At 37.0% G+C, this 24,996-nt stretch overlaps 2 protein-coding genes across 2 annotated transcripts in view; one reads left to right on the top strand and one right to left on the bottom strand.

Moving 5' to 3' along the window:
* Positions 1 to 6,749, top strand: part of musk (muscle, skeletal, receptor tyrosine kinase) — a 32,680-nt gene extending 25,931 nt beyond the window's left edge. The window contains exon 16 of the mRNA XM_086300290.1: positions 3,113 to 6,749. Coding sequence (XP_086156416.1) covers positions 3,113 to 3,819 — 707 coding nt within the window. The 3' untranslated portion in view covers positions 3,820 to 6,749. The remainder of the gene's footprint in view (positions 1 to 3,112) is intronic.
* A 1,808-nt stretch (positions 6,750 to 8,557) lies between these two features.
* The window catches only part of lpar1 (lysophosphatidic acid receptor 1), a 42,607-nt gene continuing 26,168 nt past the window's right edge, over positions 8,558 to 24,996 (bottom strand). Inside the window, exon 3 of the mRNA XM_086300289.1 lies at positions 8,558 to 13,552. Within this exon, the coding sequence (XP_086156415.1) occupies positions 13,230 to 13,552 (323 nt within the window). The 3' untranslated portion in view covers positions 8,558 to 13,229. The remainder of the gene's footprint in view (positions 13,553 to 24,996) is intronic.

Here is a 24,996-nt window from a genome sequence, read left to right as displayed (position 1 = left end):
TAGTTTTCACCTGCTTATGTTAAGCAACAATTTAACAATAAACTTTCAAAAAACTGTAGAGCTTTCATTAAAAAGAACTAAATAATAAAATTAAAAAGAAAAGATTGCCTCTAAGTATTTCCCTGAGTCTGATTTTCCAAACAGCAATTTTTCGGAAAGAATTCACTCTCTTCAGATGCTTTTTTTTGTTTGTTTCCCGCTGTGGACCTATCAAAGTCCGAGAATAATCCACATAGTGCTGTTTGCCAGTAAACAAGTGCTGACTGACAACTAATGTGCCTTTGTTGGCCAATATATAACAAATGTGCTCTATTAAAATTCCGTATCTTCACTAATGCAGCTTATCTAATCTAATACAAACAGCTCACATCCAAATATATTTCCAGGAAGACATTTGGAGATACAGCATAGTTGGTGCAGTCAGCAAGTAAACAGAGCTGTTGATCACTGGCTGTGCTCAAAGAAGTTTTCTTTTGCAGCTCCAGTCGTTGTGCAATATATTTCTTCAAAATTAGCATTCAGTCACTCCCTCACTCACTATTTTTTGTTATTTTCTGAGTGGCATTTTAGATGACTCATCTGGAGAGTGATACACTAAGAGCAAAGACTCTGGTGTGCATGAAACTGGAGTTGATTAGATTATTTCCTTAACCTTTAATTATCCTCTAGACTAATAATACAGCCGTAAATCATGTGCAGGAATATATGCATCATCCAAAACACGAATGCGTCAGAATTAGATATACCATAAGTCTACATGTGTCTTGTGCCGTGTGTGGCCTCTGTCTTCTATATATTTAGCAATGAGTGAAACATTTTAATCCAGCTACCGTCCTTTAGCAAAGGTCACTGGCACTAAATTACAACTTGTTTCCCCCACCCTGTACACAGAAGCATATACACCCAGCCACCTTCACACACAAACACACACACACGATAATTGTTCTCTGGTGAGCTGTTCTATCTAGTGACCCACAGGATATGAATTAAGTGAACATGACCTCCAACCTCCTCCTCGCCCCTAAAGTTCATTGGAAGTATGTTGCAATCGCAAAAAAAGTGAACTACAACTAAATACAAATACTTTAGCTTCTGGCTTCAGTTGTTCAGAAAGTTTAATATAGATCAGAATAATTTGGATTTGGATTAAGAAATCTCACATTTCACGATCCAGGATCAGGTATTCAGTCTCACTTTTCTGCCTGTACAATTATCTTAACAAATGAGTGAATACTTTAATTTTTTTTTATTTGTATAAATAAAAAAAGTTCATCACTCAATTAAAGAAAAAAGATTCAGATTTCTTCATTTAACAATTTTTTTCTTTATCTTTACCAGATGAAAATGTCTTCAGTGCACTTTCATCTGCTAAGGAAGAGAAACTGTGCTTGGGATTGTCTCAGTTCATGGTATCATTATAATTAGAACGATGTGATTAATGGATGTTTCATAAATGATGCTACATAAAATAAAACTGGATCCAAGTTTTCTCAATCCTAAATTCCTGAAATAACTGTGTGCTCAAAATAACAGAGAAATAATAATAGTAATGATAAAAGAGTGGATTACATAAGGTTGTCTCATTCCACAATTTTGAAAATTTTGAATCTATTTCAACATTTTTGATCCAATCAGATTTAAAAAAAGATTACATCTGACCAACTGTGCGCTGAAGTACAGTGTTCCAACTCTGTGTTCCACCACTGAGCTGCACCCATATGAGCACTCCCTTACTTGCAGTGGACATCCCTGGAGGGCAGTGCCAAATGCAGTCCAAGGGCTGCCTGTGCAGTGATTTTCCGTCTAGCTAAATAAGGCCCTTCATTGATTTCCCCAGAATTCAGCATGACACATTTCATAATTTGTGTGGCTTTGGAACCTCAACAAGGAGGGGAAATAAATTTTACTGGGTTTGAACAATGTTTAAACTGATTTAAAATGACCAATGGGCCATTGAGCTTCCAGTTTCTTTCATTGAAAAACAGAAGCAATAGTAAATGCAGTCAATCAAAATTATAACTGCGGCCAATAATAAGTTGGTACATTTCAATGCACTAACTGCATAAATTACACTATTCATGCACTAAAGTGAGAAGAAAAGAAGAGTGAACTGAAGGCACTGTTTGAAAGTGGTGTATTTCTGTTCATCTAGCAATATATTTTTTAACTTGTGCTCAAAAGAACTGAAACTTTTTTGTGAACCATACGGATGGCAGACCGGAGGGCTAGTCTTGGCAGTGTGTGCTCACAAGCTGCAACAAGTACTCACAGGAATGGAAGAACAAACAAGCAGACAGACACTCTTTTATAGAGTTGCAGTAAATAAGGAGGAAATAAAGTAGGATGAATTTTGTCACTTTTGTCAAGATCCTGTTTCACCAAAGACCTCATTCATATGCTTGATTTTTGTTTTGTTTTTTAAAGTTGACATCTCACTCCTGCAGTTTAAGTTTTTATCCAATAAGTATGGAAGTTCTGTCAAATAAAGGTTGCATTCCCACTATATTCAGTATAAATTGGCATTTAACAAATAAATCCATGTCGTTTTAAAGATACTGTAGCACTGTTTGTGCTGTCCTCATCAAACATCCAAAGCCCGTGGAAGCCCTTACTGTTAAAAATGTAAACACAACATTTCAAATAACTTGTATTAATCACAAGTGATATTTATAACATGAGCAGCCTCAGTCATTACACTCTCAATTTAATAATCTGCCTTCATTTGCCATCATTTCCCCAAACCCAGCTCAGGAAAAAAAGTCCAAAAAAAGTAGAAACTTAATTTGCCAAAAATAAATATATCATATTTATATCAAAGATCCACTAAAGTAGATGTAAGAACTTATGCATGACTTATTTGTGAGTACATGCCCATCTGTGTTTATGTCTGGGTAATAGTTTTTTTTGGGTTTTTTTTGGCATTTTAAGGTAAATGAACTCATTATGTGATACTGTAGAAGAAAAACTGTTAATTTAGTGTTTTCAGTGATGGGACTGATGTGTTTATGGTAAATATTTGTGTTTCTTCTTTAAAAACATCTGTGGTGGGAAAATAAAAGCGCTAATCTATATAATAGGCCATCAAATAGTTTCCTGTGTGCTCTCTCCTCAGGTGTGTGTGCAGTGGGTAAACCAATGTGTCTGATGTTTGAGTATATGGCCCATGGTGACCTCAACGAGTTCCTGCGTCGCAGATCTCCAACCCAGTCAGTGCGCACCCTCAGTCGTGCTAGCTTGTTGGGTCGCAGTTTCTCCTCTGAGCTGGAGACCGGGCTTCTCTCTTGTACAGAGCAGTTATTGATTTCCAAGCAGATTGCTGCAGGAATGGCATACCTGTCTGAGCGCAAGTTTGTCCATCGTGACCTGGCGACACGGAACTGCCTGGTTGGAGAGGAAATGGTGGTAAAGATTGCAGACTTTGGCCTCTCCAGAAACATCTACTCAGCTGATTACTACAAAGCCAATGAAAATGATGCCATCCCCATTCGCTGGATGCCTCCAGAGTCTATATTCTACAATCGCTATACTACAGAGTCAGATGTCTGGGCCTATGGTGTGGTGTTATGGGAGATCTTCTCCCATGGGATGCAGCCATATTATGGTATGGGTCATGAGGAGGTTATTTACTATGTGAGGGATGGTCACATCCTTTCCTGTCCTGAGAACTGTCCTTTGGAGCTCTATAATCTGATGAGGCTCTGTTGGAGTACACACCCATCAGACAGGCCCGGCTTCAGTAGCATACATCGGATACTAGAACGTATGCATCAAAACAGACTAAGCATGAATGCTCACACTGAAGCTGATGCTGACTGTTAACTGGTTTTCCCTGTACAAAAGGCATTGATTTGCTGTTTTAATGATTTAATGAATACTTACATTGGGCCCAAGCACTCAGTGCTGGGGAAAAATTATTTGTCTCCTTCATGATTTCTTATTTTATTTTATTTACTTTATTTAATTTCATTTTTGCATATTTGTTATACTTACATATTTCACTTGATCAACCACATTTTAATTTTAAATAGAAATAGCCAAAGCATGCAGTTTTTAAATGATGCTTTAATTTATTAAGCAGAAAATGCTATCCAAACCTGCATGGCCCTATGTAAAAAAGTAATTGCCCCCTAAACCTAATAACTGGTTGCACCACCTTTGGCTGCAAGAACTTGTACGACACTGTGGAGGAATTTTTTGCCCACTTTTCTTTGCAGAACTTAATTTACTGGAAGGTTTTCTAGTATGAGCAGTCTAAGGCAATCCTATACCACTCCAAAACCTTCGTTCTATGTGCTCTCAGTGGGCTGGCCACTCTTAGTAAGTGTCAGGACAAGTTTTCTTTATTTGTGGATAATGGCTTTAACTGTGATTTGCTGGAGTCCCAAAGCCTTAGAAATCCCTTTTTAACTCTTTCCACTCTTTTCAGTGAATTTGTTCACATTTATTCTTGGGTTTCTTGAGATCAAGGTAGGAATTATTTCATTTTAAGGACTTATAGCCTATTTCATTTAGTCAAACAGGTTCTAGTTAAGTTTTTTTTAATTTTTTTTTTATTTAACATGTCTGGTGTGATCCAGCCAGACCACAACATAAAGGTGACCCATCCTAATCAGACTTCAAGCAGCCACATCACACAGTTGGTACAATTTTACAATGATTTTTAAATGTTTTTAACAATATGTTATTTCTTTAGGATGGAACACTAATAAGGAGCTGAGTGTAACTTCATGGTGGCCTTTATACCAAAACAACAAACAAAAAGAAACAATCTGAAATATTTATCAAACTTACCTAAGCAAAAAAAAAATAACCAAATTGCAATAACTGACCTCCGTACATAAGATAAGGAGAGAAAACTAAAATAAAAAGGCAGTCCACAGCAGCACTGTACTTTGCATGCTCAGCTGGTTAAGTAATTGCAGTCATTTTCTTTTTGCAGCTTGTCTGTTCAGGAGACTGAACATGGCCACATTGTAGTCATTTGTATGTTGCTACTTCAGAATTCAGGATTTCAGTTTCTGACTGTTTACCGGGAGCTGTCCATCTGACAGGTTCACTTTAATTTTGAAAAATGTTAAACCTGAATCAGTTAACTCACCCCAGACCCTAAGTCTCTGAAATACTTGGAAACCAGCCATACAGATATACCATGGTCATTTTTAGCAGTAGTTGCTCTTGTACCTCATTCATCTGTTTTTTTCTTTTTCTCATTGAGAGTTTTTTTTTGTAAACGTTGATGAAAATTTAGCAAATGCTCTGAATAGGCTCAATGTGACCCTAATGTTCACTGGACAGAAAGAGAGAATCTACACTTGAAAGGTTTTTTCTTTAACAGTGTCGTAGAAAGGGATTGATGAAATATTTATTATAAGATTGTACACAACATTTCTCTTCAAGTCAGCTTGCTTATTCCACAGTGGCACACAGTCACTTTAAATCACTGATGATTGTTTTGTAGACAAGTTGGTATTCCACTACGGGGCATTCTGTTTTTATTTGTGTTTCTTTGGTTTTAGTTTTGTTTTATAGATGTGTTTTAGCTTGTTATTGATATTTCTTGAACATATGAACAAATTACAGTAGGCATAAGTTCATTAATTCTCCTCACTTTCATTTACATTTCTCATACAGTTCCTTACTGAAGCACTAAAACTCACATATTATGAATAGAATTATTAATGGGACTCGTTCTACTGACTTAAATAGACTCTTGTAAGTGACAAACTGCCCACATGTCTTTGCATCCTCATTTTGAAAATATAAATCTAGAATGGAAGCTTATTAGGTCAGCTAGGTTAGAGATCATACTTAGTGCTTGTGCTCGTTAACCTTTTTTCTTTGGTAAAAATTCCATTTTGGTTACATTAATAGAATAAAAAAAGCTAAGATATTCATATCTAAAAAAAAACATGTTGATTTTGTCTAAGAATGGCTGACTTAACTGTCTTTCAAAATTTGCCATGTTGTTACATTTTTGCTGTATTTGTTGCATTATATCAGTAATGTTTTAGGCTTTTTCCCTTTTGTTTGTCATACATAATTCACATTAAGTATATTTCTTTGTATTGCTTGCAAATAAACATAATTATTGAACAGTTTGTACGTCAGAACTAAATGTGACTTCTTTTTTTTTTTTTAAGAGTACGATGGATCTTTTTTCACAAGGTCTGCATGCATCTGAATTCAGGCAGTTAGAAAGGGATATTTACACTTGCCATCATACTTAACCCAAAACACCTCTCTAAAGAAGAAAACCCAAAAATGTCCACAATCACTTTCAAAGGTGTGTTGCTCTGGTTCAGGAGCTCCTACTGACATTATCACTGGTAGAGTTTTCTCTCTCTGAGCCCAAACTATATCTTATTTTATTTCATTGCATGTCTCTCTTTATACAAGGCCCTTAGTATCTTATTATGTCTCAGTGCAAGAGGATGCATTAGAGAAATGGTGCTACACAAAGCATTTTTACCATGAATTTCTATGTGACTGCAATAAGCCCTGTTTATTTGCAATTGTACAACTTCTTCAAAATGTCTGCGTTTGCATCTCAGTGCAACAGTGTGTGTGTATACAAGTTAAATGGAGGACATCTGTGTGCGTTGTGGGGGATGCCTATGTGTAAACTGTTTAGATTAGACTGTATGGAGTCTGGCCTTGCACTTTCATCCGTCTTTTTCTTGATCTACACTTTGGCTCAGAGTCTTTCAATCCTATCTCCATCACTTCTCCACCAATGAATACAATACAGAGAGAATCATACAATGGTATGTTAGTAGGTTTTAGACCGCATGTGGCGCTATCATGAAAATTATGACATTCATTATGAACATGCTACTTCCGAATACATAATCATTACTCATTCTTTGTATTTTTATTTTTTAATCCTAATCACCTAGTCATCCTTAAACAGTTTTGTTAGTGAATTGAAATGTTTGTTTTATAAAATGCTAAACAGTCCTTTGTGTCATTTGTGTGTGTGTATAACCACATCAAAAAAACAGAAGCAAAGCATTTTGTTGCTCTTCTTTGGTGTGCTGTCCAAGGATGCAGATTAAAATTATTTCACAGGCAACTCTATCAGCCATAAAAATGCCTCTGCAAAAGATATGTACTCGTTAAACAACACTGGCACTTAATCCTGCAGGTTTATCTATTCTGTCAAAGGTCAACACTTTCAGGATGGTTTGGAACTCTTGAACAAGTATTCACAGGTCAAAGTTCACTGAAGTTGAAATCTATACAAAAGAGCCATGTGAATGTACTTCCTAATTTCCTTCCTATTTTCCTCCAAGAGTGAATCCATGATTGTGGTGTTTTGTTTCTTATCTGCAGCCGTTGCAGTCATTTCCTTGTCCTGTCTCCATCTTCTTTGTTTTGTTAGTGTTTTTGTTTTCAGTGTACTGCAAAGCCATCAGCTGATCCTTACTGGGAGGTAACACTTATTCACAGTAAATTAGTAAAACAGAATTATTTTTGTGGCCTCATGAAAAACAGATCTTCACGTCTGGCAGTCATATGTTATTATAGCTAAGAATCACTTCCTGTTTTGTCAAAACTCTGTGTTAGTGTAACAGAGGAAGCTGGTATTTTCTAAATGTTCTGGATGTGAGCTGTTCAGCAGATTTTTAATGTCTTGTTGACTTTTCCATCTTTCATAAATGTAGCTGGCAACATGATGCTCAACTCTATCCATTAAAGTCATTATCCAAACAGGCAGTAGGACATTTGACTAATGGGACTAATTTTTCACTCAGCAAACCATGGGAGGAACTATGGAAAGTGTCTATATTGACTTTGTGACTAAGATGTTACATCCCCCCTCACTCAGCAACTGTACAGAGAACTTCCTGCGTGGCCACACTGGCCCTGATTGGCCTTTTCGGGCAGCAACAGGACGTGAACAGACGTATATCAGTCAACTGGAGGCTACCACTCCAAAGCTGTGGAACAATAAACATAACAGAGCAAATGCACTCTCACACACAGACACACACACAGAAGGGGAGACAATGTTGTTTTCCATGGAAACATCTCTTTGCTGTTGCAAGGACTGCTGCATACTTTATGTCACACATGACACAGACCCTGACCACTCTTACAGTGTAAGTAAACATACAGAAATACCATATTAGTTGTTCAGCTCCAGTTGTCTCTGCTTTGCACCTGTAACCACGTGCACATGGTGCATTAATTGTGCTACACTAAAGATGCAAATTTGACCTCTTTTCCACCAACGCTGCACCAGTGCTGGTAAAATGCTAGTTCTTTAATGATGTCTTTCTTTCAGAAGTTGTGGCAAATCATGCTGAACAGAATCTGTGGGCTACATCTGGTTAGTTTCTCATATATCATATCTTCTAGCCACTGAGGCAAATTGTTTTTTGGTGGAAACACACAAGAGATGGTTTTAGACTGGGAATTGGCATTGTGTCAGTCGAATATTTAGTCACAAATTAAATAAATTGTTTTCCATATATTCACCAGATAATCACTAACTTTTGTATTCCAAATTAATCAGCCTACAGACACCAAAGGCCAGTATAGACTAGACAGAGCATAAAGTAGTCATAAGAGTTTAATGGTAGTTCTACATCGTTATAACATTATTAAAAATGAGAAAACCTGTTCCATTTATCAATCAATCTATCAATCAGTCAATCGAATCTTTATTTTGAAAATATGAGTAATGATTGTAAATACATATAACAAAAATAAACATGAAATCGCTGAAAGCCATCCTATTAATGAGGAAATAAAGAAAAGCGAAAGTAAAATGTTACCCCAAAAATGTCTTGTTCAAAAAGCAGAAGGAGGAAGCATATGCTTATCAGTCCCTTCCCCTATTCAGCTCGTCCCAAATATATCTTTCATGATTATACAACCTAATGTATACGCATATACTATAAATAAATGTGCCTGTCTAATACACATTTTACATTCCAAAATCATCTAAGATGACTTCAAGTATGGCATCACATGTGTCTAATGAATTGTTGTCAACACTGTCTGCCGAATATGAGCCAAGTCCAGAAACACTGCCTCAGGAGACTGTGTAAGGTTTGGGAACTTATTCATTCAGCATTTTCTCACTATGTAAAACAGTCGCACACAGACAGCATTGAGAGGAAATGTGTTCCTCCTCCAACAATAAATACACAGTCGCACAAAAATTTCTGGTAACAGTTAAGGCTGCCCAAACTATGTTAGCAGGCTCATTTTCCACAAACTATTTAATGGCCTGGGAAAAAAATGACAACAACAACAACAACAACAACAATAAAAGCCTGTGTCTTTCTGTGTTCCCCATTCTGTTTGGACAAAAGCACAAATATTGGCATGAAATCAAACAGAACAACCATGACAGAGTCTTTGTTTTGTTTGTGTGTTTTTTACATAGGTCCTTCATTTCATATAGATAACTTTCACACACTTTCACCTGGAGTCAGGCTGATGTTTTTATTGTATCAACACCATGACTGTGGTTGGACATTTATTAATATTGGACTCTGAAGTACAGATAATATGGAAATCACATAGATTTTTTTCACCATTACTTAAAAATATAAAACATGTGGTGCATGTTTTGTTTTTTTCTTTGCCTGGAAACCTTCAACATCATTTTAATGTTATGTTTCACTTTGGAAAAACAAAATGTTCAGATCTACAGCTTTGTTATTTGTTTTGTTTTTTATTAAACACATCAGTTTTTTTTGGTATTACAGAATGTTTCTGAACTGCATCACACAGTGTTTGTGTCAAGCAGCATCAGTTGAAGGCCACAGCAAACACAGCACACATCATTCAGACAAAATAAGAAGCAATCAGGGTAAAATGGCCATGACGTTATAATCTAAGGAGATAAAAGTCATCACACCATTTTCTGGGCAGTTTCAGGAGGCCTGTTGTTGACATCTGTAGCTCTCTCTCCCTCTCTCTCTCTCCATACATATAACTAAACACTGGCATAAAAGAGGGCAGGCATTGTATCCATACTGATACTTGCATTTCTACATTGGCTAACAACTTTTAATTTGGTAGGTTGTTAGCCACAAGCTGTGTTAGCTGCATGCTTTGACTTGACCTCTAGATGCCACTAAATCCTACACTCTGTCCTTCTGAAACATATGCAGGACTGGTGTATTAGCAAGCTTGAAAAGTAACATAACACCGCTCTTTTTTTTTTACTCTTCTCACTACTGCAGTGTTGTACAAGTGCATACAGACAGCACTGATGGGTGTGGTTGCGGCTAAACACATTTGGGTATGATTGGACATGTTCTAAGCTTAAAACTTTCAACCAGAAGAGGGCGAATCACTGCTTTTCTGCTGTTAATTGACTTTTTATGGACAGGAACTGAAAAGCACTGCACTCATAGATATTGAATTTTGCATCACAAACAAGTTAATGTTGCTGTAATAGTGTTTATGGGAAAGTCATTATTTAGGATCACAATACAAATGGCATTTAAAAAAACCATACAAACAACCCTACAGTACATCTGGACAGAGTATAACACAGTGAAATTTACAGACACAAAACATGTTTCCCTTTGGTGATTAACTTTGCATAATATATTTTATATATACATATTGTACACACAAAGACTGACACACTAGTAAACAAAGACACTGAATGTTTAGTTGGTTTGATATAATAACCTAAATTAATACTTAAAAGAAATGTTACAGTGAATTTCAAATATGGAGTGTTGGGTCCAGAGCCATATATTGACAAAATCTGGTCAAGATTTTTATGACATTAAAGTGTGAAAGCTGGACAAATTTAATGCAACACGTTTGCTATGGGGGATTGGTTCCTTAGAATATTTCTCTCATTTTGTCTCAAGTAGAAGTACTGCTAGGGATTAAAAAAAGCACTGGCACAGGAAGGAAATGACTAATAAAAGTGATGACTGAGGTGCCCTAGGGCACAGTGCTTTATCTCACACATGCATCAAAAATGTATGCAAGTGTTGCAGAGTGATGGTGAAATTTTTTTTTGTCTGTATATCACAACATAAATTGCCTGATTAATAGGCCAAACATCTGGGCAAAGATACCTGGTGACTTAATGTTAGCTCTGCAGCTGAAATTCCTGAAAAACATCTGGTTTCCTGGAAAACGTTTGACTGTACTTTTGGCAGTGATTCTCACTTTGCTGTCAGTTTTTGGGAGGTTTGTCTATGTATTTTGGCCAAAATGTGTTTTGATTTAAAACATTCAGTTTGCAATTTTTAACAATGTGCATCATAGCATTGCCATGCTGGATTTCAGCTGGCACAAAATTGCAAGTTAATGAGAGCACTTGTGGAAATATTACACCATTCGAACTGCACTGACTCATAAGTGAGTCAGTTATAAAGGCACCCTAAGGCGGGAAGATAAGAATAGACTTTAATTTGTCATTGCTGTCATAAAAATCAAAATAAGCTACCAATAATACTTTAAATGTAAGCGTCAACTATCTCTCTGACAGAGACACAAAATAAAACATGTTTTGGTTGGATATCTGCTTACTTCATATCACTGATACCAGTGTTACAGCAAGTAAACATCTATGCTGGTCATTGAGATTTTGTTAAACAACTGCACATTTGCTAAGGCTTAATGCATTTCTGTGTCTGTGGGGTTTTAGTTCAAGAATTCTCTAAACAATTAATTCAAATTCTTTATTTTTTTGTTTAAAAAATGTGTTTTTTCTAATGGAGGTGAAAAACACAAAAACTAAACTAAACTGAAGAGCACTGCTTTTGGCTAACTTTCACTGTGTACCACTGACAATTTACAAACTGCCTTAAAAGTGTACACCTTTGAAGAATTTGACACAACAAACTGCACAGTTTGCTGCTAATCAAGGTTATGTTGTGAGTCATTAGCCATCCCAACAGCATAGTCATAGCATTGTTGTGCCTAGAGCCCTGCCTGACACAGTGGCTAGCATGGCTACACCAGAAGTGAGGTAGGTAAATGCTCACGTATCATCGTTAGTTCATGAAAGTTGGTAAAAATAGAGTGGGAGAAGGGTTTTGAGTCAAAAGGTTTGATTTTCTTTTTTAATTTTAAGTTGTTCTGTTAAATAACCCATTCTCAAGGTACCACAAAGCAATCTGGTACTAACTCAGGTGATACTTTCACATTCACTTCCACAATTCCCCCTTTTCCCTCCCGAGGTCAGCATCAGGGGACCAAGGAAAACACTGAGAGGCAGTCTGCTCAGCACATTTGGTGTCATAATATGAAGACTCTGAAAGTGCACCAAACATGACTCTCATCCTGCCTTCACATAACTGTCCTCCTCTTACTCTTTTCCCTGGAACAGCCTGCCTTTAAATCCTTAGAGGGAGTAAACAATCCAGGATTTGTAGCAAACATTGGATCCTTACTTTATTTAAACTGAATGGAAGCAAAAACCTGATTTAATGGATTCACAAGAGCGTGTTCATAAAAGAGGATAGGTAGAATAGAATGAAAAAAAACAAACAAACCTGGTTGTACTTTGTAACTTACTTGTTGCTAAACAATAGATGACAACTCTACAGCAGAAAATGATAATGTTTGAGGTTATTAAAATACTGTGTTGAATTCATGGATGAAACAGTGTCACAGGGTTTTGGTAGATTGCAAAACATGGAAAACAAGTGAATATAGGCAGGATTTCATTTTGGATGACATCTTTTGAAATATATATAACATTGGTAACAATATCCTGCTTTGAGCCTACACCACATCCATTTAAAGTTAAAGCTTCTGCCCGACAAATGGAGATGAAAATCAAAAACACTATGTTGTAAATCTGGGATCAGGTGAGTCAGCAACCAACAATAACATAAATGTAGGGTGTTAAGTTTGATACTTTTCATAATGATGGGGCTCTAGACGAGTAATAGTACAAACCTACCAGGCATAAAGTTAGGAAGATTGGATAAAGAGGATGGACTATACTGGCAATACTCTACTTCACAGATTTTAAATAGTTCATATCATCTTTACCTGTGACAACACATTTAACACAAATGGAAATTAACAAACAAAATAATAACAGCCTATCAGAGTTCTCTTCAGCTCTGTCTTCAGAAAGCTTGAGTCTTTTCAGCTTTCATTCTAGTTGCCATATTCTTCTTCACATACACTCATTTACCTTCTCTCAGTCTGTATCTCCTGTAGAGAATAATCCCTTCAAGATGGATTCATATCCAAGACACTGGGCTTTTTTTTCTTTCTTTTTTTTTTTATACCACCGAATGTTCATTGTGGTGGTGATGGTGGTGCATGGTGCTGCCAGTCAGCACCGTGTGATTGATGGAAGATGCAGATCGGTCGGATCCCTCTGCTGCCGTCCCATTCACATTCTCCTGCCTCTGGCAGCACAAGATCTGCCTGAAGGTTGCGCTCATCTCCTTGTCACGGTAGGAGTAGATGATGGGATTCATGGCAGAGTTGAACTCGGCGAGTAGCAGGAAGAACTTTTCGTAGGTCAAGACATTGCAGCTAGCGCAGAAAACATCAAGGAGGAGGATGACCAAACCAGGGGTCCAGCAAATGATGAACGCACCTAAAAAAACACAAATTGTACATATTAGTTGAGGTAATTGACACGCCCATCAGAAAACCGAAGCCTACTCCATCCTTTCATACACTGCGCTACATAAATGGTAACTGGACTGGTACTGTTCTTAATTAATAATGCTTTTCTACTCAGAGTATTCAAAGCACTCTTTTTTATATAAGCCTCATTCATTCATTAACACACATTCATATAAGTCCTTTCTTTCTATTTCACTTTTACATTAAAATTCATACACTCACACTTTGATGCATCAGTGGATACTTGGGGTTCAGTATTTTGCCCAAGGGTACTTCGACATAAAGGTTGGGGGAGCTAGGGATTGAACCACCCACTAACTCCGGAGTAACAGCCACCTCATAATGGAATATAAACCTTAAAAGTAATCCACATCATAACTGTTTCTATTTTAAAATTGTCATAAGTATAATACTTACATACTTGGAGCTAACGTGTAATTTTGTGATATGTATGAAAGAAACCTTTTTGCCTTAGACTGAACAATTCAATACTATTTATTTTATTTACTCGTCTCTTCACATGAATCAAGCTGACTTCTTCCATTTTCTGGAAGTGGGTCACGTCAACTGAGTGTTTAGTTCCACAGATGATGACACTAAGATTCATCATATGATGACACCATGAATTTACAAAGTAATTTGTGTTTGTTTTAGGATTTTAAAATTGTAGCACATAGCAGTTTTTGATCGAAGTATGCAAGATTCATGTAAGTAACGGTCGTGACTCATGAGCAACATTTGGGAACTGATTACTTGGTTTGGGCTTTTGCTAACTTACACTTGAATAATAACGAGTCAATACAGGCAACTTGGAAATGGGTCCTTTTGGTGCTACATTAGAATTCATCCTACCACCTCTCATAATTCTAACAAAACACTATCAATCCACTAACAATGCAACATCCTGTGTTTGAATCAGATAGATATTTCCTTTTCCAATCACAGGGCCAGGGACCCCATTAAATTTGACGCATTGATTGCTTTTAGACCACCACTGAGGTCATCACACATCTATTTCTGCTGTTAATGTGGCGATATCAACTACATTATTTCCAAGAGTTATAGGTGTTGCCACTTATGCAAACCCTAATCATTAGTGCTGGTATAGCAGAAGAAGCTTTTGTCACAAAGTCCTGTCTTGTTTTTTTTATACTGTCGTAACATCTCCCTCAGGGCTTCTATACTGATATCAATACAATGGTGGTAAAAACCAGCGCAGTCACACATTCGTTTCCCTCTACAAACTGGCAGCAGCAGTGGCTGAGCATGGAAGGTTACAAAAACTGAGAGGTGCGCAACCCTATGACACTGTTTTTGTCGTACAGTGCCATTCGCGAAGTATAATAGTCCTCTAACACAGTACACTCTCTCACAAGCAAATGAGGCCCCAGCTCACTAGGATGTTTGAACCAGATACCTCCTTAATGTGAGGCAACAGTGGTAGACACTGCACTATGGCGTTGTTTTAGTGCCTCTCTATAATGAGCACACGTAACCCTCACTGATAGCCTTCCTGTCCTTTTTCTCAAATGTTTTTTGTGTATCTGTTGAAACAAATAACAATCACTCTACAACCACATTAGCATCACTTATGAAGCACACCACCATTAGTCAAGAAAACAAAGTACCAATATCTCTTTATGACCAAATGTAAGTAAAGAAAGGTTAATAAGGTCAAAAACCTCATTAAAAATTGATGAAAAATAACTTAGATTTAAGGGATTTGAATGACTGTGATAAATATTAAATATAAATAATAAATCAGCTATGCACTTTGTTCATTAAAGTGGACACTTCCCCGAGTAGATGAAATATGTTAGCGCAGTGGAAAGGGTCACTGACATTACTCGTGCATGTCAAGTGCTGTGAATTCAGTCATCAGACAATATTTGTCCTAACTATACGACAACTATAGGACTTTCCACTTGGTAAAACAAAGAGTCTTGATGAGAAATGAGCAGAGTTGACAGAGAGAGAGCGAGAGCAAAAGCGAGAGAGTATTGACAGGAAGGTCTGTTATCTGTTAGTGTTGTGCAGGCGGCAGCTGCAGCGGAGCTTGACCTCACTTCCTAACTATGCAAGCGGACTCTCCAGAGTTGGATAAATTTCTCAAGCAGTTCATTGCCCAGCAGAGAAACTATTTCAACTATTTGTCTCTCAGTGAAACATCTTACTCGGAGCAGGACCAGACTCAGCACAAAAAATGCTCAGAGGAAGCATTTAGAATTTCCAGTCTGAAAAACAAGAGAAAAAAAAACCTTGACTCTAACATTATGACTGCGACTGTATTTTCTGTTTTTACTGTCTTACTGTGTCAGTGTTGATGTAAACATTTATTATGCATCCAATCTATCTTAACCACAATCCACAATATGTTATTGTCGTAGTAGGGCAAAATCCATCACAATAATAAATGAAAAAATCTGATCACGTCCAGTGAAAAATATATAATAAAACACTATATGTGCATATATGTAAAGGAAATTTGTTTTATTTCCACTCAAAATGAGAAAGGAATGCCGTTTTGTGATTTTATGGCCTTCGAGGTTAACCCTCAAATTCTTTAATTTCCTTCCTGAATCCTAGAGTATATAATTACCTTCATTACTTATATTTATTGCAGAATTTCCTCTTTACCCCAAAAGAATATGGCTGGTTTACCATAGCCACAGTGTACAGTGTTACTACCATGCCAGGTTTACAGAGGGTAAACCAGAGTTTTGTTTATGGAAGCAACATGTGATTCTTTTTTCTTCTTTCTTTTTTTTTGCCCTGTCACTACTTAAAAATGCCACATGGAGGGAAAAGAGGCTGGAGAATGGAAAGTCACTGGAAGAAGGTAAATAAACACAGCTCTGAAGCAGGCCTGGAAAGTGTATGGAAACGTAGGAAAACTACTTTGGCACGCTCATTGTCTTATAAAAATAAGTAAGTACATAGAAATGTGTTAAGATGTGTGTGGCTATTGCAATGACAAACTACTATTGCAACAGTTTCATAAATGACACATTTTCCTATTAGTTTGTTAATGGCTCATGTGTCACTAGAATGCAGTAAATAAACCTTTAAAGGAATCGTTTTGCTGTCAAACCTGATAAAGAGCTTTAGGGGAGACATTTTTAGTTTGTGGAATGATTCTCAAGATTTACGTAACTCAAAGCAATTATTAGAAACAGCAGCGCACAATGGATTAACTGTGTCATTGCTCATGAACAACATATTAAAAATGTATTGCTTCAAGGGGTTTATAAAGACTGATCTGCAATTTTACTTCAACTGACTCTCAACACAAATATCTAATTAGCCAATCAAATGTCTTAAGGCATTTAGACATACAGACATGAGAACTAGCTAAACTTCAAACTGAGAAAGAAAGGTGATTTAAGAGAATTTGAACATGACATGGTTGTTGCCAGATGGGCCTGCACTCCCATAAATACAGTTTCTGAAATACTGGCCTGGTCTGAGTATTTATGAAACTGCTGCTCTACTGGGACTTTCCCACACAACCATCTTCAGGATTTATAGGGAATGGTCTGAAAAAGAGAAAATACCCATGGAGTGTCAGTTCTCTGGGCAAAAATATTTCACTGATGGCAGAGGTCAGAAGAGAATGGCCAGACTGCTTTGAGCAAAATAATCACATATTAGAACTAGAGATGGACCGATCCAATATTACGTATCGGTATCGGTCCGATACTGACCTAAATTACTGGATCGGATATCGGAGAAAAATAAAAAATGTAATCCGATCCATTAAATATCACGAAAGCACCTCACAAAACTTGCAACACGTTAGCACTCGGAGCAGTATGCATCACGTGATAGAGCGGCTGTGGCATGCGGGACCTGTCGGTGGTCTGGATAGCATTTGGAGCTTCGCTAGCAACCCGGCATTTCATCTCCGACAAAGTTATCCCGAGAGAAGTAAAGCAAGTGTGTAAGTCCATCTCTGAATGTTTGTAAAGCATTCCTGCGTTAAGCTTAACAAGCGATATATGGAGCGACTGCCTCTTCTTGCTGCTACTTCAATCATGAAACTGCTTAATGCTCAGCTGATCGGCTTTTCTGTCCAGTCCGTCTCTCTGGTTTGTTTTTGGCCCACTTTGCACCAGAAAGAGGAAACCAGCAGATAAACAGCAGCAGCACGTTTAAGCTTGATCAGCTGTTGTTAGAATTTATTTAATATTACTTTCTACTCGAGGATCTTTTTCTACGTAGCTGAGGCTGGTAACCGTGCAGGGGCGGATCTAGCAAAGTTTAGCCAGGGGGGCCGATAGGGCATTAACAGGGAAAAGGGGGCACAAAGACATACTTTTCTTTCTTATTCTCATTTAAAATGTCTAGCTTTTAATAAATAATTATCCGAATCTTACACCCAAAGTTTTAATTTGATGTAAAATGAATAGAAGTCAATTACTGTATATAGTGACTATTAAGTCTAATATATATACCCTAGTAAGCTATAGTACTTTTTCCTTTGGGAAGGTACCATCTGTGCAGTCTGCAATTTTGTTGAAGAAAGATGTTGAATCTATTTAATATTTCTTGAAAAATAATTGATTTCTGTGCATTTTTTTTTCATACTGCATCAAATTAAGGTTGATTACGTCGATTAAGCATCATGAGGTGGAGCGTGAGGGGTGGTTCCCTATTTTTTATTTATTTATTTTTGTTGTTGCTGGGAGTTGGAACCCTATTAGTTAGGTTGCTTAATATTTACGCTAAGTACTCTTTAAAATACCAGAATAGGGAGGATGGTGTAGGTTTAGGTTTATTAGATTGATCAGTATTGCTGAACTATGAAATTTTTTTTTTTTTGCATACAGGTATAACAGAATAGCTTTAGTGTAGTTGTTGTTTTACACTTGAGTATGAACTTATACAAAATGCAGCAAGATATTTAAAAAAAAAACAGTTTTGTTGATTAAAAAACACTATATCACTATATATTCTCTTCTGCTTGTTTTCTTTTTTCTTTCTCAGCAGGTGACCCAGGTGATTGATATATGCATTTTTTTTCTTTTTTTCTTCTTTTTTTTTCTGCTCATTCTGTTGGTTTTTGGTTTTTGCCCTTCTCCCCCGTCCCTCTTCTCAGCTGTTTCTCTTTCCCTCTTTCTTTCCCCCAGTCAAGTCTGTCCCATATTCAGTAAGTGAAAATAAAATAAACAATAAAAGGTGAATCAAATGGACCATTACGGCAAGGCTGGGATGGTCAATCTGGTAAAGTAAATCCGTTGGGCATCTTTCTTTGCCTTTAGACAACAATTCTGATGGCAAAAGAGCCAAACGGGACAGGCAAAAAAAACAAAACAAAACACTATATCGGATTCATATCGGTATCGGCAGATATCCAAATTTATGATATCGGTATCGGTATCGGACATAAAAAAGTGGTATCGTGCCATCTCTAATTAGAACCCAGGTATACAGGAGAGCACCTCAGGATGCAAAACATGGCGAACTTAGAAGCCTGTCAACTAAGACGAGGAAACTGATGCTACAATTCACACACATTCACCAAAGTTGGACGCCAAAGGATTGGAAGAACGTTGCCTGGTCCAATGAGTATTGTTGAGGTTTAAATTTATCATCTCAAATGTTTATATGCTGATTACATTGCTTTATATAAGAAAGGCCTAACTCTGAGTACACTCTGTGCCAAAAGTCCTGACAGGAAATTGCATGCTTTTGCAGCTAGAATCAAGTGAAAGTGAAACCAATTAGGCTGTTCGATGCACACTAGAGAGCAAGTATATAAATACCTAGGCTTCCGTTTGTGCTTCAGACCTTGGGGTGTGTGTTGTGTGCAAAGGTCTCCATATCCAGGATATGTTAATTAAAGATCATTTTTAAAGTAAAAAGACTACTTTGAGCCTTGTCCTTTTGGCCATAAAGAATCCGAAAGAACCGAATTTAATAGTATCAATTTCTGAAGGCATTTAGACAGTGAGGTCAGAATGTGGAGTAAACAACATCCATCTATGCGTAATATCAACACTTCAGGCTGATGCTGGTGATATTATAATGTGGAGACTGTTTTCTTGGCACATTTTGGACCCAGTAGGACCAAATGGACATTATCTAAGCACCACAGCCTACCTCAGTATTCTTGCTGACCTTATCTATGCATTTGTGACCACAATATCCAAATCTCCTGATTTCTGCTTCCAGCAAGATAACACACCATGTCACCAATCTCTCACTATCTCACACTGGTTTCCTGAACATGACAGTTCGAATGGGCTCCACTATCACCAGACCCCAATCCAAAGGAGCACCATTTGGATGTGGTGGAATGGGAGATATGCTTCATGGATGTGAAGCTGACAAATAAGCAGCAACTGTGTGATGCTGTCACATGAATGTAGAACAAAATCTCTGAGGAATGCTTCAGTCGTCTTGTTGAATCTATGCCACCAATTAATTCGGTACTAAGGGGAAAAGGGAATCCACCCTCGTACGTCCTAGGTGAGCCTAATAAAGTACAGAGTTATGTATGAGAGGTTGTTCCTGTACACTCTCTAACTATGCAGTTTCTCAGATTATCATTTAGTTACTTAAAAGAAATTTTGCATGATGCATTTGTATAAATGTTTACTTAGGACTATCCTATCCTATAGTATGAACTGCTAATATTAATATGTATTGCTTTATCCAAGTGTAAGATACAGCAACAGTTTTTTAACCACCACCATGCTCTCTTTCTTATCTTAAGACTTTTCTTAATGCTCACATGGCAATGTAATGGCATGAATGGTAAGTATGGTACATGTTTTTTACTTTTCCATTATTTTCCACAACTTTTATCCTCTGTTTTTTTTCCTTACAGAAATAATCTTTTATTAGAAAAAGAACATGGGTCTATGGCCTAGGTAACGAATAGGTGGACCACAGATGCATTTCTTTATGCACCCATACCTATACTACATATTTATCACACCATTTCTATTTTACTCTGTGCAACCTTTGTCGTATTTATGGTAGGGTTATTTTAATCCTGATAGATAGAAGAAAAGGGGAAACTCAAACTACACTTTTTCATGTTTTTTTTCTTTAAATAAGCCCTTTATTTAAAGACAACTTCTTGAAAAGCTATTTTTAAATTTTGAATGTAAACCTTGCTTGCTTTACTTGCAAAAAGAACATTTTATTATGAAAGTACCGTCCAGTTCATTGAAAATAAATAGGAAACACTAATTCAACAATGGTGAATTGTAATTTCTTTCTTTTGCTTCACAGCCAGTTGTTGCCTGTTTACAGACAAGTGTTAGGCTATTTGTAATATACTGCATTGAATTATAATCTATAAGGAACTTTAGCATATTGTGGACTATTGTTTGAGGAAACTTTCTCTATCCAGACCTCCTTAAATTCTAATTAAGTATCTTTGGTCTATGGGAACAAAAATAAGGAAATAATAGAGGCCAGATTATGGCAGTGAATCCTGCACTCCCACAAAGACACATGCACGCAAAACACACATGCAGAACTGAGGGTAGATAAACACTCACATGTGCAGACACAAACACATGCAAACACTCACTTACTTAATTATACATGGCACAAAGACAGATGGGTTAAATATTTTGACAATGTTGAAAATATCACAAAACTTTATTCCATCCTTGAACAAGACACACAAGCTGAAACGTCAAGACTGGGCCAAGAAATATCTCAAGACTGATTTTTCTAAGGTTTTATGGACTGATGAAATGAGAGGGAGTCTTGATGGGCCAGATGGATGGGCCCGTGGCTGGATTGGTAAAGGGCAGAGAGCTCCAGTCCGACTCAGACGCCAGCAAGGTGGAGATGGAGTACTGGTTTGGGCTGGTATCATCAAAGATGAGCTTGTGGGGCCTTTTCGGGTTGAGGATGGAGTCAAGCTCAACTCCCAGTCCTACTGCCAGTTTCTGGAAGACACCTTCTTCAAGCAGTGGTACAGGAAGAAGTCTGCATCCTTCAAGAAAAACATGATTTTCATGCAGGACAATGCTCCATCACACGCGTCCAAGTACTCCACAGCGTGGCTGGCAAGAAAGGGTATAAAAGAAGAAAAACTAATGACATGGCCTCCTTGTTCACCTGATCTGAACCCCATTGAGAACCTGTGGTCCATCATCAAATGTGAGATTTACAAGGAGGGAAAACAGTACACCTCTCTGAACAGTGTCTGGGAGGCTGTGGTTGCTGCTGCACGCAATGTTGATGGTGAACAGATCAAAACACTGACAGAATCCATGGATGGCAGGCTTTTGAGTGTCCTTGCAAAGAAAGGTGGCTATATTGGTCGCTGATTTGTTTTTGTTTTGTTTTTGAATGTCAGAAATGTATATTTGTGAATGTGGAGATGTTATATTGGTTTCACTGGTAAAAAAAAATAATTGAAATGGGTATATATTTGTTTTTTGTTAAGTTGCCTAATAATTATGCACAGTAATAGTCACCTGCACACACAGATATCCCCCTAAAATAGCTAAAACTAAAAACAAACTAAAAACTACTTCCAAAAACATTCAGCTTTGATATTAATGAGTTTTTTGGGTTCATTGAGAACATGGTTGTTGTTCAATAATAAAATTATTCCTCAAAAATACAACTTGCCTAATAATTATGCTTATTTGGGAAAGACTGGCGAGACTAATACGACTACATTAGCCAATCAGACAACTGTTAGGCTGGCTAGGTGAAAGTGAGTAAAGTGTTGGTTGATTTTTCAGTTACTTCGATTTCTTTACAATGGTCATAATGACTAAATTAGAAAAGAAGATGGCTACATTGTTAGATGTTAAATGTGTTTACTTTTCAAGTGAGCACTTATGGGCTGATATTTTTTTACAGTAAGCCTGAAACACGCATACTTAAAACAAACTCTACCGCTAACGACGCCCCTGCTACTTTTCTTTTCTTTTTTTTTGTTCAAAAGCTAAACTCATAAGTACTCCCAATGTAGAAAGACTAAGCTAACACTAGAAAACAAAAGTTTTTGTGCAAACATTACACTTGCATGTTTGCATTACAATTTTATGTCTATGCTAGTTATCCAATATTCAACACCCATTAAAATATTACATTCAAGAAACAGCTTCCTATTCTTCTGTCTTACATTTACATTACTCAATTATTTTGGAAGGCTCATTATGCCAGCTTAGGTTTCCACTAATGTGAATTCTCTGTGGCTCTTAAAAACACCCCAAATTGAATTATTGTTTTCATCTTCTGGGAGTCTCACTCATTTTCCTACCATTAATCTATTTGTATCATTTTTTATTGCTCTCCTCAGTTTCTTTTTCTTTTTAAAATCTATTGTTTTTCAAAAATCCCTTTATGAATTTTAAAATCTTGAGTTTATCCTTCCTTTCTATCTTGGTTTTTTGGGATTTGTTTTCATTGCACGTCTCTTTCTGATCGTGGTCATGTTTTCCTTTCTGCAACCTGTATTCTTGTCAGCCATCCCCTGCTTCATCTTTTACTTGTATCTCACATTCTGTCTCAACTGTCTCGCTAACCCAATCATTATCTGTGGTCATGACCATGATCCCTATATATATTTCTAAAAGGGCCCATTAGTTTCCCGTTTGTCCACAGAAGGATTTCTTTTCCCATTCCCCTCTTACCCACATCAGTGCTTCCACACAGAAGATTAGATTAAAGTTCACATTCAATAGCTGAGAGTCCACAGCACAGAGTCCACAAAGATGCTTGTGGTGTACACAGTGATGGAGTCTTGTAGTGGTTTCACAGTGAGCTAATGGTTAGAGAAACCAGCTTTTGACCGGAAACACAGTGAGTTCCTTGAAATAATGGCATTTCTTTCCTGCTTGACCTACACAAAAATAGCCTATCTGTTTATCTGCAGAGATGTTTGCTTGGCAGCAGTGACTCATCTATGCACTGAGACTTTTTAAAATCTGTTATTTTTTAATAAACTTGGAATAAAAAAGAAAATCAAACATCAACATCAAAAGGTCTACTTAGGTTCTCTCAGCTGCTTGATAAGAAGGCAACTGGACTTAGTTTGGTTTGTGAAGATGGTTAGCCTCTCGTCATTTAGTTCTAAAACAACTGATGTACCCTTTAACCTTGTAACTGAAGATGCAGACACCCTAACAAATGCAGCATGAAAATCTTTTTCAAATTTTGTGGGATCAGATGTTTTTTGGAGACATATTGTAACTTGTATTATAGAAACACATACAGAAGACAACAGACATCAAGGCGGGAATGAAACGAAGGTACCGGTTTGAAATGAGCAGCAGGTTTTGTGTTTAAGATGTATATGTTTTAACAAAAAAGGAAATAAATAAAAATTAATTTGAAAGAATAAGGAAACTATATTATTTTGAATACAATCTAAAAGCAATTTATAACACCTTGTATATTTAACTGTTTAACTCTAAGTCAAGTGTGTCATATTGGATATACGGTATGCGTTTTTGTGAGTTTCTGAGACTTCTACATACTCAGTGTGACTTTTTTCCCAGAAAAAGTCCAAATAAAATCTACAATTCACTTTTGAGGAATGCACTGAAAAAGAAAATGCCTTATCAAATATTATACAAAATTTAAAGGGCCTCAAATGTAAAAGGGTTAAGCAGTGTTTAAAGTTTGCCTGAAAGTAACAACCCATGCTGCTGAAATCACATTTGTAAGGCGTAGATCCTGCCATAGGGAGCAATTACAAAGACTGTATTGTCTACAATTATTTCTTGCATTAAGTGACGTACACAGATGCATACAAACTCAAACACACAGAAAACAGGTGACACTTTGAGATGCATGCCAGTTGTGTTTCCATGCTGACAGTAGATTGGAGCGTTTGGCTTGCGGTTTTTACAGATTGGTTCTGCTCAGCCAGAAAATACACCAGCATTATAGCAGAAAATTACAGAAACGTCTGTGTATGAGTAGGGCACATTTGTTAGTGTGCAATCATTCATTTCTGTCCTTCCTTTGAAATCTAGATACTGAAATAAGTCTTCGGGGTAAATACTGACTGCTTATACACTGTAATTTGGAGACAAGTACCAGTCTGTGATATGGCATCTGCATTTGTTTGGGCATGGTATTGCTTGGCACTCCATGCTGTCTGACGATGTGACCTCATACAACACCATAAGCTTTAAGATAATCAAATCATTCACAGAACACTCCAGCATTTGCCAACAACTGACACACACACACACACACACTGAAATAGCTTAGAGAGTTTTCCCTTATGGTAGATTCCCATTTGGATGCATGGAAGTATATTGGCTGCGCTAGATGATGTCAGCTGGTATTTGTTAGGATTGCTCCCGAGCTTCACTTCTTGCTCAGCCTAAACATATTCCTGATTTGAGATTTTTGTGTGGTATTAATTTTGAAGAATTGGGGTTTAAAAATTGGTTGCTGCGACTAAAAACAACTGGA

This window comes from Aulonocara sp. 'chitande type north' Nkhata Bay, linkage group LG7, assembly GCF_057382095.1.
Source record: "Aulonocara sp. 'chitande type north' Nkhata Bay isolate Kocher_YH1m ecotype deep benthic linkage group LG7, A_spYH_male_GT1.1, whole genome shotgun sequence".
NCBI lineage: Eukaryota > Metazoa > Chordata > Actinopteri > Cichliformes > Cichlidae > Aulonocara > Aulonocara sp. 'chitande type north' Nkhata Bay.
The sequence above is the reverse complement of the archived record's forward strand: the minus strand, read 5'-3'. Positions and strand labels throughout refer to the sequence as shown.